The sequence below is a fragment of the Gallus gallus genome, chromosome 1, assembly GCF_016699485.2.
Source record: "Gallus gallus isolate bGalGal1 chromosome 1, bGalGal1.mat.broiler.GRCg7b, whole genome shotgun sequence".
NCBI lineage: Eukaryota > Metazoa > Chordata > Aves > Galliformes > Phasianidae > Gallus > Gallus gallus.
In genome coordinates, this window is record NC_052532.1 from 141,104,002 (window position 1) to 141,121,332 (window position 17,331).

Below are 17,331 nucleotides of genomic sequence, written 5' to 3' on the forward strand. Positions count from 1 at the left end.
TTTGTCAAGAGGTAACTAGAAAGAGCAACTAATTACAATGCACCTACTGAGTGTTTTCTCTTTCAGAAATTCCTCAGAATAAGCCATTTATACAGATTGGCTTCTGCTCTCCAGTGCAGCCACTTGCAGTTTTTTAAACTCTATGTAGAAAGCATGTTTCTGCTGAACTGCAATAAAAGAGAGAGTGTGTTTGTGCGTCTGCATGCTTGTGCGTGACAGATAGCAGGCAACAATATGAGGAGTAAGTCCCTCTTTGTTGAAGTTAAATAAGTCCAGCACTGTTGTGATGGTTCATATTTTTGTAAATGCTGATGAAATTATATTAAAATACACTTACAAGTTAAATGTTGGTCTTACCCATTTTTTTTTTTTCTTAATTAGCAGCCTGTTCTGAAGCACATTAGGGTTCTTTGGTGATAACCAGCATTGATTTATTAAGTAGATCACAATTCTGTAGTGCTGTATGTGCTTCTAGCAAAGCAGTAACTGCTTTATGCACAGTAATACAAAAAGTTAATTGGTAATAATAGTGCTTTATGTGAAGATCATGTAGAAAAGCTGAATATAAAACCTAATATACAAATCCTTTGCCATCATTGGTAAAATATCAAATTGTATACATTTTCAGTGTTACAAGCCTTATCTGTGCAGTAAGTATACACTGCTTTGTGCAAAAAGCCCAGATCTTGCTTCCCTTTGTTATAAGATGACTGTTCTAGAGGTGAAAAAAAAAAAACAAACAAACCAGAAACAAACAAAAAAATAACAAGATAGGTGTTTGCTCTCAGAGAAGTTTTTAAGGCAGAGGAAAATGTGCTTTCCTTTTACAGGAGGAGAACTGCACATTCGTTGCACACCCTGGATTTATGTTGAGGAATGACAGCTAAAGCACAAGATGATCTGAAGATTTTATTCATATAACTAGGTGGTTTTTATTTTTATTTTTTTGCTTTGTTTTGTGAGTGAGAACCAAGCAGCAAGGGAAAGGGCAGTTTTCCAGCAAAGCTAGCTTTTATTTTTATTTTATTTTTATTTTTATTTTATTTTTATTTTTTGCCTTGTTTTGAGAGTGAGAACTAAGCAGCAAGGGAAAGGGCAGTTTTCCAGCAAAGCTAGCCCATCTCTGGGGAGTAGGAAACTCTGCTGTACAGCAAGGCCCCCATGGAAGAGTCTCCAAAAAGATGTACCTAGTACTGGCTTGCAGGTGACCTTCCATCTACACAGGGAAATAAAGGACTAGGTATGGTTATCACTACACATGTCACGGCTGCGGGTATTGGGCTCTGTCAGGTGCAAGGCTGCTTTAAATTTGTGACTCTCTTAAATTGAATGGAAGGTAGAAGTGAACATATATATATCTGCAGCAGCAATAGTCACAGGAGTTATTTGGTGAAGGAAACTCATGACACATCATTCAAGGAGGCATTTCCCAATGTGTTTGAAGAGTCATCGTGTCCGTGGGTGTCCCACTGTACACTGCAAGCTCTGTGCCTTAAGGACTGTGATGTGATGGTACAATTTGACTGTCAAATCTTGCAGATTCATGCAAAAAAAAGTCTTATTTGGAGAAAAGTATATGCGCTCTCAGCAAGTTCTTATTTTATGCCTATAAAAAATTATTTGTTGTATTTTGAATGCTTTCCTGTGGTATTTTACAAAGGGCAGCATAATGAATTGCTAAATAAACAGCTAAAATTTCATACATGCTTTGTTCTCTGTTCACTTAAGATTTTGAGAAAATACATTAAATAATCCTTTTTGTACAGGTAGCTAAGCATTCATCTGTAAGTGTGTTACATGAACATGCCCTAGTGGAGTCGGTGGATGTTTTGCGACTGACTTCAGTGAGGGTTCAGGAAAAGGCACAGAGTGTGGCATCAATTTGTGTGGTTACTTGAGACACAAAATGGTAGCACTTTTTTTTTTTTTTTTTTTTCTTTTTAACCACTTTGTTTCCAGGGTGGTGATTAAAACAAAATAAACCCTTGACTGTTCCCTCTTTCAAGTCACTGCAACCCTTTCTCCCAAAAGGTCCGAAAGAGGATGGGCTACTGGGGAGGTGAAAAAAGATGGACCATGAAGGGGTGAAAAAAGAGGAGGGACAAAGTGGTGTATGGCAGAACTCAGAATGGAGCTGAATTACAGTTTCAGTGAACTGTTTCAGTGTATTTATGGGCTTTCTGCAGGGGTTAACTACAGAAGCAGCTGAGCCCCCTGTAGAGACTCTTCCATTCCAATGGAAATGAGAAACACAAGAGCTGTAGCTTCAGAAACCTGTGCTACTGTATTTCATAATTTTACTTTGTGTAATGTGGTGCTTAGCATTAAAGATTCTAAGGGATGTGAATGTATTTGTTTATTTATTTCTTTGAATTCCATTTAGTTTCCATTCTGCAATTCCTATTAATGCAAGTAACCATTGGTTTAGTTTCATTAACTGCCTGGAAAAATGTTACATATAAATAAAGGTTAGCAGATTAAACTTCTTAAATTTTATTGAAATTCAAAAATATACCTATTTAACATATTCTGTAAAAGCCTTTTTGTAGTATTAAAATAATTTAATAATACTGCACTGGCAAAGAAAAGCAGCTTCCAAAACTCACTTAAAAGAATGTTAATGATATTAGATGCTGCGTCTCCTCTTGTGTTTTCAAAGTTTCATTTGTTAGTCTCTGTATAAAGCCAGCTCTATCATTTTACTGTGTTAAGACTATGGTAATTTTTCTTGCAGAGAGTTCATGTAAGAGTAGTGCCTTTCTTTTTAACTGGGTTCCTTACTCATTTTGAGACAATGACTCCGCATTAATCTTTTTTGACGAAGCCTGTTTTTCTGTCTGTTCCATAGCAGTTACTGATCCTGTTTTCATTGAATTCTTGTTTGCTTAATCCATTTAAACTGGCATGAGATCAGTCCTATACAATCACTGAATCTGGAAAAAAAGCATTTGGGGTTTATAGCTGGGTGTATACCTTATATCCACATGACGTATCTTTATATGTTAGATTGAATATGACAGAAACTAATATGAAAGCTCTGTAAGAAGCAAAAGACTCGTTTTATAGGGAACTTTGGTCTGTGTTTTTGGATTTTTTTTCAGTTCAAAGTCTTTAGGAATCAGTACACAGATTTCCAGCTCATTCAGCAGGCTGCAGTTAGGCACTGCTACATCACTGGGATTACTAGGACCCTTTCCTAGAACTTTTTATGTTCTTTGCATCAAACTCTTTTAGGAATTTTGCTTTGCTTAATTATTTTCCTCTACATAAAATGATGTTCAAGATCTAATTTTTTTTCTTGGAAGCTGGGCTGGATGTGGCTCTGGGCAGCCTGGTCTAGTGGTTGGCGACCCCGCACATAGCAGGGGGGTTGAAACTCAATGATCATTATGGTCCTTTTCAACCCAGGCCATTCTATGATACTATGAATACACAAACTATTTAATAACCATTCTTTTTAAACAATAAAGGCTAGTGTGTGGCATGCTATTCTGTATTCCATTTGCACTTGCACAAGTAACGGACTAACACACTGTGCTATTAGTGTTCATGACATTTCCTTAATAAAAGTTTTCAATGAATAATTTTATAGTCAGGCTGGTAGTTAAACTTCAGAAAGCTAAGTGGGTAGGATTCCCCAACAGAAGGTTTCAGTCTGTATTTTAAGAAACATCTTGATAGTTCACATTACTAGGGTTGTTTTTGTTATATTAATTTAAAACTAACCGCCTACACCGTTCAGGTAAGGTATTAAAGCACAGAATTTTGGCACTGTTTCCCCAGTTAAATAAAAAGAGACTCTCAACAAGTAGTAACATGCTCTCTAAAACTGCATTTATTTTATAATTACTAGGGTAAAGATAAGTCTCTTGCATATATATATATATATATGTAATTTTACAAGTTATGAAGAGTCTGCCAACACATTTTTTACATCAGTGTTGATTAACAAAATCTTTCTAAAATTTATTTCTTAAAAAAAAAAAAAATCTGTTGATGCTTTTACAGATTCAGAAATGGTTGTGTAGTGAGGAACGGTCAAATATTCTCAGTGAAAAAATCTGTTGGCAGATAGAGTTCTAATTTTACGAAGAACTTACTATTAAGTAATTAGGCAGGTTTTAATGGTTATCATTAAGGAAAGTTCCATTAATATTTAGCATGTGTGAACGTGCTACATTTCTATACAACAAAAGTGAGGTCCTTAAAAAAGCTGTTTGAAACTGTATTTTTTAATAAAAATAAGTAAATAAAATTTAACTTTTCTAGGACTTGGACCAGTTAGGACACATTAATGCCCAGGAACTGTGGGACCTTAAATGTGTAGTGCTGAAAATTGCTGTAACATTGATGGGAGTGAGGAATAGACTGCTGCTTCTCTTTTTTTATTTTTTCCCACTTCCTGTGGCATGTGATTCTTAGAGCTAAGAAAAACTTATTTTTAAAAAGCTTTGAGAACTCAGTATTTTGCTGTTTTTCGCTAAGCTGCACTACCAGCTGGATGTGTGTGGGAGGGTTTCACATCCATGGGCTTTGCACAGATGTCATATGTCACCCACAATACACCAATTTGGGGCTGCCAGCAAAAATGCCCTCTGTATCCAAAAGTGCCAGACAGAAAGTGGATTAATTTCATCATACAGCATTTTTACTGTACTTCATGTACTTTCCTGTGCTTTCTCACAGAAAATGCTATTATTATTAATTGTGGGTAAGATTGTTCAAATGCCCCTGTCATTTTATCTGACTACTAGAACAAATGAGTCAGGAAAGTAGCTAGGGTTTTTTTCAAAGTTTCTGTTGGGATACAGGAACGTACATTGGTATGTAATTTTCCCAGTAATGAGAATTTATATTAGAGAAGCAGAGAGTTAGGAAGTTAGCTTTTTACAGAAAGAAATGGCTCTGGCGCTGTCACTGCTCCCGACTGCTCAAAGAGCCATGTAAGTATCCTAAGCAACCATGGGTGTAATGCAGCCTCCCTCGGTGTCATCTGCAGGACCCTGGAAACTTCTTGATCCATTCTTAATATATTTCTGTTTGCAAAAAAAAAAAAAAAAAAAAAAAGGCTTTTTACTCACTGAAGGCATGCTCACTTCAGATTTAAACCCAGTTTATTAACTTTATTTTTTACAGATGCAGCCCTACAGGTGTGTTTATATACTAGAATGCTTAAGGCTGCACCAGCACTTGCAGAAATACAGATTTAGGATACATTCAGCCTCACTGAAGTTTTTATTAGCCTCTACCGAGGCCAAGTGTACATTGCCCTCCCCCTGACTTTTTTTTTCTGGGATGTAAAGTGGTCTAAAGAAGCATCATAAAATAGTAGTCTTAATCTTGTTCCTTGTCATTAAGTAGCAAATAATTATGAAAATACAGTAGCTCAAGTACTACGCAAAAAGAAGGGTAGCAGTGCTGTCTAGTTAGGAGTGGTCGCTGAGCTGTTTTGGTCAAACTGAAGTGCATGAGGTGCAGCTCTATCCATATTTATGCTTTATTGTTTTAAGGAAGTAAGGAAAGTAAAACTAGTTTTACTAAGTTATACTAAGGATAACTGGTTTTACTTAGTTATACTAAGGACAGCGAAACTATCTTTCTTGTAAATGCCACAGTCAGAACTACAAGCTGTTGGGAAAAAAATTCAATATGATCAAGTTCTCAGATTAATCCTTTCATTTTCAGCTTTTTTTCTTTCCTAATCCTATCAACGTTAGATCCTAAAAGTTGAGAAACTGAAGTGGAAGCAGATTTACCGATTTTAATGCTAAAACTGTACAGACTGCAGGCGCATAGTGAGAGTATTCCCCTGCCATAAAGTCTAACGAGTTCCTGGGTTAAAGCTCTTGTAAAATGTGCTTTAGCTGTCTGCTGGGGGTGGTTTTGTCCTTTGCTTTTTATGGGGCAATTCCTGGCTGCTTAACCAAGGCACATGAGTGTACTTTCTGTCTGGTAGCTGTTTCTGAGAATTGCTTGTCTGCTGTCCCTGAACCTGTCCTGGTTTTGCTCAGGATTTTCATGGAGAACACACATTGATGCTAGTTGATTATACAAATCTATATGTGAAATCCAAGGTTAGATTTTAGCTTTTTTTGTTTCTTTTCATGGCGGTTTTTAGGTCATTTTATTGATATTGACAGACAGGTGCATGTTTCTAACCTTATTAATTTTGCATTTATTGAGCACGCACATCTAAATTAGTCAGCTAAAAAACAAAGGGCCTCCCCTGAAAAACCTTAAACATTCCCATGATATGAAGAACTGCAGCAGGAGGGTTGCATTTGTCCTGGCATGCAGGTGGAGAAACAGGGGTAATGTTCATCTCCTGCAGCATTAGTTTGGGCTGTGATCAGACAAGATAACAGTCAGTTGTCAGTGGCCTGGGTTAGCCCAGAAATGTTGCTTTGTCTTTGCCTGGTTAGAATTGTTCCCAAAGGAGGGGCTGAGTCAGAATCCGTGCTACCCTCTTGAAAACATTGCTTGCTGCGGTATTTCTTTCCGCATTTTTGATGTTACCTTGCAGAGCCAGACACTCCCTTGGTAGCTCCACAGGGCTGTCGACTCCAAGGAGGATATATTTCCACCTCTGCATTTCTGGTGCCATTTCAGTTTCAGGGACATGGTAGTCACTGCATTCCTATGTCTTGTCTGGGAACTGAAGGAGGCGGTGCAGCTTCGTCCTGTCTCCAATGTACCTCTATTTGCACAGCCGTGGCCAAGCCTGGTTTCTATAGTCTAGAAATTACACTGCACGACACAAAGGAGCGCAGTGATTTATGCATCAACAGTCTCTCTTCTTGCCACAACATTTCATTGTTCTTTTCCCCTAAATCTGTAATTACATGTCTTTGTCTTGCGACTTGCTGCTTCACAACAAATATAATTCTTACACAGGCTTTGTGAGTGAAAATAATCCCACTCAATTAGCACAGATCATAAACTCTCATTGTATGGGAGCAAGCAGTTGCAAATGATGTGTTTGAAATTTGGGGCATTGCATCCTCCTTTTTTTCCTCATTTTGTAGGTTCTCTTCCAGTACTGCTCCTTGCTGGTGGGCTCCTATGGCAAAGCAAAAGGCTGGGAGTAATCTACGCCTACAGTTTTGTTCCTGAGCCTTAATATTCTAATGAGTTTCCAGGAAGGCTGCCTGTGAATAAGCTAGATTTACTATGCGTGCTGTTTAGCATTAGCTCTTGCAGAAGGGTGTTCATTAGGCAGCAATTGTTTCAGTCAGTTTTTCAGGCTGATTCCCCATTAAGGAAGCTCTTTGGAAAGGCTGGCAAACAGGAGAAAGAGGAAAGAAAGTCAGACTTTTAGGTCTGTGCATTAGAGGACATTGTATCATTGACTGTAGTTCTAAAACTGTGCTTCCTGGCCTTAATTGGAGCAAATATATCTTAAGGAGAAAAGAAATGAACAAACAAACCTGCTGTGGCTTTTGTACTTGTAAGAAGGAGGCTCTTCATTTTGTGGATAAAGTGGTACTATACGTAATTATTTATATTTTTCATTAGTGAAGAAGTAGTGAGATTTGTCTGGTAACTAATACCGATGAGAAAAATAAAATATCAAACCTGACCCCAGACACCAAAGCTTTCTGCCAGTCTGTGTGAGAAGTCTCCATGTATACAAAGGCAAAAGCGCACCCGTGTTTCACTTACAGCACAAGGAAAAAAAAAAAAAAAAAGATAAAAATGATGATGAGTTTACAAAGAAATCATTGTAGTGTAGCAATCACACTATCTTGAAAGAGTGTTTTATTGGAAGCATGTGCTGCCCTTGGCCCGAGTAGATCTCCAGTCCATCCTCGATCTGTAAGAATCATCCTGATGAGTGACTGATGTTCTTTTGTGCTACAGCAGTAACATTAATCAACGTTTCAATATGTTAAGTCTGAAAGTCTAAGTTGCTTCCTTTCCCACATGGCTGCTCCAAATGAGCAATCATTCTTGTCATTCTCCCATATCCAAAATTAGCAAAATATGTGCAAGAATAGTAGAAATGTTACCAACGTGGAAAGACAGGATTGTAGCCTCTCATATACTGCAATGGCTGCTGCGAATGGCCAAATGTGGAAGAAACTGTGGTGCCTGCCAGAGATACAGAACCTTCTAAAGTTCCCAAAACAGAGAACTTTGGCTATAAAATCCATCAATCCATCTGTAATTTCGAAGATCTAAATAAACATCTTGCTGATATTGAGTCAGGCCCAGACTGTTAAGATCTGGCTTGTTCACTCTGTCATTTTGGTTTTGTAAACTGTGTATTTGTTCCTTTCTGTCCATTTTAATTGCTACTTTTCTAAATGAGATTTTGTCAAGTGTTTCACATTTTCCCTTTTTTCTTTCCTTTTTTTTTTTTCTTTTCTTTTTTTCTCTTTAGGTTCCTTCCTGGACAAGGATTGGTACTATATCCACAGATAGGAGACAAACTGGATATTATATGCCCAAAGGTGGACTCTAAAACTGTTGGCCAGTATGAATATTATAAGGTCTACATGGTTGATAAAGACCAAGCAGATAGCTGTGCTATTAGAAAGGACAATACACCTCTACTCAACTGTGCCAAGCCAGATCAAGATGTTAAGTTTACCATCAAATTTCAAGAATTCAGCCCTAATCTCTGGGGCCTGGAATTTCAGAAGAACAAAGATTATTACGTCATATGTAAGTTTGAAATAACGGTTGTTCATTCTTTATAATATCATTGTTCGTTCCTTTGTGTTTTGTCTCATTTGCAAACCAAGAAGAGTCTGAATGGGTTTGTATTTTTTTACCTGAAAATATTTTCTTGGCAACATATTTTGATATTATTGCTGATTTTCATAGGGCGTCTGTCTCTTTTTTCCTTGATTTGTGCAAATCAAATCATACTGTACTTCTACGCCTGCAAAGAGCTTCTCCTTTTGTGCACAATTTTATGTCCTGTATTCACATTGAAAGGTTGTGTGCAGCTAAAATGCGATGTGTTTCCTCAGTGCGTCTCTGATAGTATGCCATGCTATTGGCCTTTCCCTTGAGTGCCTTTTATGCCAGATGTAGAGTAGGGCAGCCCAGCCATTGTGAGCTGAGGTATCCTAGAAGAGATGCTTGGCCTTTGTTCCAAGTGGTATGGGGATTCTCCTAGGAAACATGTTTTGGCCATGTTGATTGCCAATTTTGTCAGTAAAATTTCCCCAAAAGGTAGGATAGTATCTGACTACTTACCTACTGTGTCCATGCAGTAGCTAGGATTGTTCTTGGGCAAAACTCAGATGCAGCATTATCTTGAGTTTCCTCCTGTTATATTGTCATAGACTTGTTAAAAGAATTTGCATGTCACAGGCCTGTTGTCCAGCAATTTCAGCTTAGTGAGAGTTTCAAACTAATCATGGTTTTATGCCTTAAAGCTAATCTGGAGTAATCATTAAATTTTGTGATTCAGATTACTTTTGTGATTGCAGATAACTTTACTGTGTTAACAGATCACGGGACAGCATAAGTTGAGACTTCAGTAGTACAACAACAGTTTTCATTAGTTTATTTTTTGTCATTGTAATATTATGTGGCCTGCAGATTTAATTTAGTCCTACGAGGACTTACGAAGTCCTGAGCAACGATCACTAACTAGTTAGTAAGAGCTGGACAAAGTCTGTGCTCCTCAGTCTGGAGCCTCCAGCACAAGAATGATGTGGATTTGTCGGAGCATGTCCAGAGGAGAGCCAGAAAGATGATCAGAGGGCTGGAGCACCTCTCTTATGAGAAGAGGAGGCTTCCAGGACATCTCTTTGCAGCGTTCCAGTACTTGAGGAGGATTTATAAAGCTGGAGGGAGACCTTTTACATGGTCTGATAGTGATAGTACAAGGTGGAACGGCTTAAAGCTAGAAGAGGGGAGATTTAGTTTAGGTGTTAGGTGTTAGAAATTCATTATTCAGAGGGTGGAGAGGCACTGGAACAGGTTGCCCAGAGAAACTGTGGATTCCCCATCCCTGGAGGTATTCAAGGCCAGGTTGAACGGGGATGTGGGCGGTCTGATCTGGCGAGAGGCATCCCTGCCCATGGCAAGGAGGTTGGAGCTGGTTGGCTTTTGAGGTCTTTTCCAATCTAAGCCTTCCTGTGATTCTGTGCATTGGCTGATCTGCATTTACAATGAAGTCACCTACTGGTATGTTTTATTTCTCCCATCTTCTTGAAATTGGATCATTCAAAGAGGCTGATAACAAACTATTTCATGTAATATCTGCCACATTATGTATTTCTTAATTTCTTAGTTTAAATTACTGGCAATTTTACCAATGCTCTAAGTAATTACTTTAAAAATGGGAATGGAAATGCTTTAAATATAAATTAATGATCACTTTCTAGTTACAGCCATAACGGAACATGCTGTGTCACTATGTAGAATATAAGTTGTGTGTCACAGAAACAAAGTAAGAATTCATGGTATTTAATATGTACAGAAATAACATATTTTACTAAATAACAATTGTGGGAGATATAAAACAGCACTTGGTGTTTTTTAAGGTTTGACAAAGCGGTCAGTTAACTCAGTTTAGTCAAGGGGTATATAAAAACCTGATCCCACTTACATAGACTTTAACTTTGTCAAAATTCCTACTGAAATCCTGTGAGATTTACTGGAGTAAGATTAGGTGCTGAGAGATAGTTGTCTGAAACTCCACAGAGAACATGCAGCATAAAAATGACCATTCTCAAATAGCTGGTTTTGATGGTGAAATACATTATTGAGTTCCAGTTTTTAGAAAACTCAAAACAGACCAGCTATAATGAAGCGAATGGCATTGTTATGGTTATTGTTTGAAAACTGTGGGCTTTCTGTCACACTGTCAGTTCTGTCTTATCCATGTAATGGATTTACCCACAGAATTATAAAGTACGACTCATTTTCATTAATTTTGTATAATTATTTCATTACAGCAATAAGACATAATAGACATTGCATTTCCTGAAAGGATAGTTTGGTTGATAGAATTTGCTGAGACTTCAGCCTAATGCCTCAAAAGTCACACTGGCCTTGCAATAATGCTGGACTGCCTTAGAATACTACCTTCCTTGACCAATCTGGCATAAACAAATGACTGATTTATCATGTGTTGCTAGTGTACTAACTCATCTGAAGCAGAATACCTATACATTTTAATAGGTTGAACAAAAAAGCCATGATAATCCAACCGTCCTTAAACTAAAACTGTGGGCTTTTTGTCTTTCATGGAAGAAAGCAATGTAGTCAGTGATCTTGGCCTCTAAAACATGAAGAGGGGCAGGAAACTAGGCTATGGCTCAGCTAGGACACTACAGAGACACTAAAGCTAGATAACGTTTTACCAGTTTGTGTTCAAAAGCTTATGACCTAGTATATACAGCCTTGTCAGACACAAGTTCTAGCAGTCAGGTTGTTTACTGTCATTTTTTAAAATAATAACAGTGCATCTTAATCATGTATGCAAACTGGCCCTTCAATCATTTGTGTAAATCCCTATTACCAGACCTGTAAATCACCAGGTGTGCTCAGACCTGAATGAAGAGTGCACCCCGTCTCCCTCCCACTGACTCAGAAACACAAGCATTGCTCCTCTTTCTTCTCTTTCCTTTCTGTTTGTTTGGGAATTTTATTGGTTTTATTGTTGATGTTTTGAGTATTTGGAGGTGAGGGGGATTGCTTTGAAGCGAACACATCAGTGCATTTTATACACCAGCTTTTGATTTTGAGGTATTCTTGGATCTTGTATTCCCCTGAGTAAGGGGCATCAAACAGCCTGAGATGCCAGTTTACTGAGTCTAGCATTGGTTCAGCGCTGGCTGTGGCTGTGTCTTGTGCTGCTTACGCAAGCATGCTGCTGTCAGCCTTTAAGTTCTCTGCATTGTCATGTACCCTTATCATCTTGCCATTATTTGAAACCATGGTATTGTGTTTTTTTGTTTGTTTGTTTGTTTGTTTGTTTTAAGGTAATAATATGTGGTTTGTGAAGCTGTATTATACAGTAAAATCTCTATTTAGATTAAGGTGTTAGTCATCTGGGGAGCCTTTAAGTAACAAAGCAGAGGAGTTATAACACAGGATAAAGAAGCTTATTGAACCCTGTGTACCTTTAGGGAAATGTGATGGTACATGAATTCTTCAAGCCAGAATTTTTATATCACTTAGGTGTATTCATGACAGATACAGTAGAAGAACTTTTCTGCTCACTTCTTCCCTGGGTCTGAGCACATAAAAGATGTAACTTTTCTCATTCCCCATTTCACTTTTTTTTTTAAAGTAGAAATGATGGTAAGTTTTTGATACTCCTTTTCATATTTAATGGTATTTTAGTCCCAAAATAATCTAAATCTAATCAATTTCTTGCAACAACAGCAGGGCAATATACTCCTCAGTATACAAGTTCCAGGATTCAAAGAGTTAATTCTGTGAATTGTAATACTTAGAAAGATGATACTGAATTGTACTGTGTAAGGGAATAAGTGATGTAACAGAATGTCCTTGCTTTTCTCTTCTTTACCATCATCAGTTTTTGGTCCCTGGGAAACTAATAGATTCATTTTCCAATAGCTACCTGATTTCTTTTCAGCAGAAGGTCAAATGCCCTTGAGATCATGGATATATTAATGTTAGATTATCCTAAAATACTCAGCCATTTAGCCAACATATCATAAGTCTCTAAGGAAATCCTTAATCAAATGCATGAAGATACACCATGCCCAACAACATAAATACCTGTGCAAAGGGCAAAGTTAAGCGGAACAAGGGTACGTAGATTTGAAATTCTAATGTTTGCATCAAAAAGTCCTTTTATGTCTTTGCATGCTTTAGGAATGAATTATAATTTTATGCTGTATGGATTGCTCAGAATGAATGGGAACTTCCTTGATTGTAGGAGATGGCTCTGCAAGTGTTTGGATTATTGTGTAATTGCTTCGGTACCACACAGCTGCAGCGTTTTTTCTATGGGTAGGAGATGTGGTAGAGCAGTACAGGCATACGTACTGTGCCAAAGATGTTTTGTTATGGTGAATGGGAATTGTCCTGATCTCTTCCCGACTACCTTGGCCTTTAGTCACAGGGCATGGGGAGAGCTGCAGTATGCTGAGTTTGCACTGATGGAGTGCCTCAGGGAAGCCTGCAAGAAGCTGCATAGCCTGAGGGAAAGGAGCGCTGTGCTGCCACTTGCCTTCAGACCACTGTCACGCTTCTGAGATAGTTTGGCCAAGCAAGCCCATCCTCTTCTCACTTCATCTCTCCTGTATAAAATGAGGGTTATATACCAGCACCATCAGTGTAAAAAAATAACACATCGCTTAAAATGAAATTTTACCTGCTCAAAATTTGTTCGCTGAAATTGCGGAGTTTTTGGTCAGTGAAGAATATTTGGGATTCAGGGAGGGGCTGCAGAATGGTCCTGCAAAAGGTTTCTCTAAAGCGCTTGCTCTGCCTGGAACCTCATTAGCCAAGCTTGCTGAGCTAGTGATGTTCATTGGCTTTGACACTGGCAGAATGTGATATACAGCTTTTCTTAACTGCTTTTTGTCATTTTTTTTCTCAAATGACCCACATACATAAATGGCTTCTGGCTTAAATTAAAAAATATATTATATTCAACCTCTGACTGATTTAAAGGGTTAAACTGGCTAGCAGCGCTTTGTTTTGGATGAATTCTTGTAATAGTCTGGTGGCTTTTAAAATGGAAACAGTTGTTCTGAAACTTTAGCATTAGCTGGGTTTAAAAATTCACAAAGCTTTTATGTTTTCACTTTGTCATTCTGTTACAATTAAAGGGCAATAACTGTCTGAGGAGAACACATTAAAGGACAATATAGATTGCACCCTGAAATACAGCCCAGTTGGGAAGAATAAATGTCTTTGCATGGCCAAATAGATTTACATTAAAATGCTATTTTAGTATTCTGACCAAACACCAGCTAATCTGCCTGGCTGGACATTCTGACACCTCTTTGAGATAGGATTCAGTCTTCATTCCCCTGCAAACACCCAGCAAGAGCTACCCTAAAGAAAACAGTAGATTCTCCTTTGTTTTGAGGTTAATTCTCATCTAGCTAAAACTGGGAGAAAAACAGTATCAACATTTCAATTTGATTTCTTTTGCAACACAGACGTTACAGATTTTTTTTTAAAAAAAGACAGCACAGCACAGCATTCTAATGCTATTTATTTTTTGGTGGGGCTGGTAATATTAAGGAAAGCCTGTGTGATAATAGCCACCCTGATTCCAGTTGCACAAATATCCGTTTTTTTCTTTCCTTTCTCTTCCCCCTCCTTCAGCAAATTAGATAAATGATTCCTTAGTGTAAAATGATACCAGAGGTCAGTCACTGACTTTGCTGAGAGTCTTTTAAGGGATATATCAGCAATGCCACTTAGCTCTTGTTGAATTAAATATAAATACAGCTCATACAAATAATATTATTGGAGAAGAAAATCAGTGTCTGTGCAGCTTCAGATTTCTAACAGTGTCTAAGACCTACAGGATTAATGGAATCATGGCCCTTTGGGGTTTTGTCCCAGACCACACAGGTCTTCTTGTAAGAGAATAAGGCAATTTTAGATTGATGGACTTTGTTCATATTTAGTGCCATTACCTAGGCAGTGCCGACCGTTTATCTCTTTAAAGTAGACAGAGATAGTTGAGCAGAAAATCTGTTATTATTTCTCTATTCCTTAGGGAAGGAAATGAAAGATAGGAATGCTCCGTTTGTTAATTGATGGTATGTTGTGAAAAAATACATTTATCCTTCCTCCACATCCCCCAGGTATTCCGAACAGATATGGAATCAGATGAAAATGAAGAATAATTGTTTGTGAAGAAGAAAGAATTATTCAGGAAATACTCAAGAATTAAGCAGGATTTAAAATTTCATAGGAGGCTGTTTAATATTTTTAGTCAGTTTGCTGATTTTATTAGCTCCTTATAAACAATTTATACCTACTGAAAATACAGTACATTAACAAAGAAAAGCACAATATTCTCACTTAAAGTCTTTATATATATGTATAATAAAATTTAAGCCCTGATCTTCAACGGTTGTATATATTCTTACATTTACATATATATCTTTGATAGGACTATGTGCAGCAGGAGAGGATTGGGATGAGCATGTTGTTTATATGCTTTATATTCAGACTAAAAGTAACTGTTCACATAGTGGGGGTGTATTGTGGGGAAATACATAATGCTATGAGGGAAGTACTCTGAACTGAAACTGAGAAATACACCAGCATATTGAAACTCTTTTAACTTTCATTTAACATTAGCTAGGTGATGAGCATATATCTGTCAAAGTGAGGTGATCGGTCTTTCTTGTATGCTGTTGCTTATAACATATCTATGTTACAGTATTTTAATTCCTCAAATAAAAGACCAAGAAAGCGTAAGCATTTGTTAAGGCTTTAATGAAACTGATTTTAAATACATGAAGTCATTTTCCTCTTTGAAGTTTTTACACAGTTGAACTGATGGGAAATGTATTTTTGTCCGAGAACTGCATTAGCCAAAGCACAGGATTGAAATGGCTGAAAACAGGGTTACATGTCAGTTTATATTTTCTTTTCTGATTTTACTCAGTCCTGGAAACTTTGGAGGAAGAGTATTTCAGGATTAATTTCTGATAAGTCTAATTATAAGACTGAGCCCTAAAGGGCAGTCTTCCAGTTGTTTTTTTTCAATCCCAAAAAATCATGCAAATATTTTTGTGAGTAAAACCAGGATTCAGCTTAAGGTTGTCTTAGTAGTTCTTGGAGAACAGTTTCTACTAAGCTGATAAGCCTGGTTTTAAAAGCATGTTCAGGCCTTTGTTAGCAGAATTTGTTGATTAGATGACAGAAAAAATAACTAAACTGCAACAGCAGACTTGTCTTTATGCTCACTGATCTTCTGTGAGAGAAACAACTTTGAATCTGAATCCTGCCAGGGAAACTGAGAAGGAATTGTTTTTCAAGTATAACAAGTTAGCAAGTAAATGCATTAGACTGCTGCAGTGCAGTTGTTCACAGAATCACAGAGTGGCACCTTCCCAAGCAGGATCAGCTACAGCAGGCTGTCCAGGGTCATGTCCAATGATGGAAACTCTGGAGCCTGCCAGGACAACCTGTTTGAGTGCTCAGTCACCTTCACAGTTAAAAAGGATTTCTTAAGTTTAAACAGCATTCCCTGTATTTCAGTTTGTGCCCATTCTTTTCCTGGCACTAGTGAAAGCAGCCTCAATCTTTGTTACTCTCCATAACAGGTACACACATGGCTAAGATCCCCTTGAGCCATCCCTTCTACAGTCTGAACAGTCCTGGGTCCTCACCCTCCCTCTTCATCATCTCTACAGGCACTTGCTGGATTTTCTCTGCTACGTTCTATCCTTTTCACAGTGGGGAGCCAAGGCCTAGCTGCAGCTCTCCAGATGTGTCAGCAGGACTGAGTACTTGCAAGGGATCACCTCTCTGGACCTAATAACAGCACTTTTCCTAGTGCAGACTTACAGGGCTGTTGACCATCTTTGCTGCACAGGTGCATTGGTGGCTTGTGATCTGGTGTTCTGGTGTCCACCTGAACCCCCACTGCCTTTTCTGGAGAACTTCTTCCCAAGTGGTTACCCCAGTTTGTGCTGCAGCATTATGATTCCACCTATCTTCCAGAGTCTGCCATAGCAGACATAGTAGAAGACTCAAGACATTAGTGTTGTTTAAAAAAAAAAAAAAAAAGGAAAGAAGAAAAAGGACTAGATGTCCTATAGCATCTTGAAAATTCAGATTGCTTTCTTTCAGCAGTGTTCCCTCATTAAGTTTCTCAGAAGTTTTATAGAAGTTCTAAGCACAAACAAGCATGCAGCAAGCAAAACATTGCTTCACTTCTGATCATCTTTGCCAAGTGCGCAGTCATCCAATAGTATCATAATTGATCTCAGTACTGAGGTGCCAAACTCTGTGTTGCTGAAGGATAGTTAGATGATGTAAATAGCTTTTTGTGTTTTGCAATAAAGCACACTTTTGTTGTGCCTGATGTAAAAGCGGGAGATGAAGGTATTCTTTTATTGGAGCAAACATGTGGAAAATTGCTCTAGATTGTTATAGTACAGAGCATCTCCCCTGAAAGGAATGAGGTTCATCTATAGGGCAAACTCTGACTGTGGTATTTTATTGGGGTTACTGTTGGACTCTGTGTGGTCAAAGCAAATAACGTCATGTCCATCTAAACTGTTATAACCATGAGGCCGGTGCATTTTCTCATCTATAGTGTTATATTCTGAACTGTCACTTGGCATTAACTCAGTCAGTGGTGAAGTCCTACCACCTAGAGATGAACTCTGCCTCAGAATGATGTTTTCCACT

At 38.0% G+C, this 17,331-nt stretch overlaps 1 protein-coding gene across 1 annotated transcript in view; it reads left to right on the plus strand.

The window, feature by feature from the left end:
* The window catches only part of EFNB2 (ephrin B2), a 44,414-nt gene that overhangs the window by 13,603 nt on the left and 13,480 nt on the right, over positions 1 to 17,331 (plus strand). Inside the window, exon 2 of the mRNA NM_204824.2 lies at positions 8,384 to 8,667. Within this exon, the coding sequence (NP_990155.1) occupies positions 8,384 to 8,667 (284 nt within the window). The remainder of the gene's footprint in view (positions 1 to 8,383; positions 8,668 to 17,331) is intronic.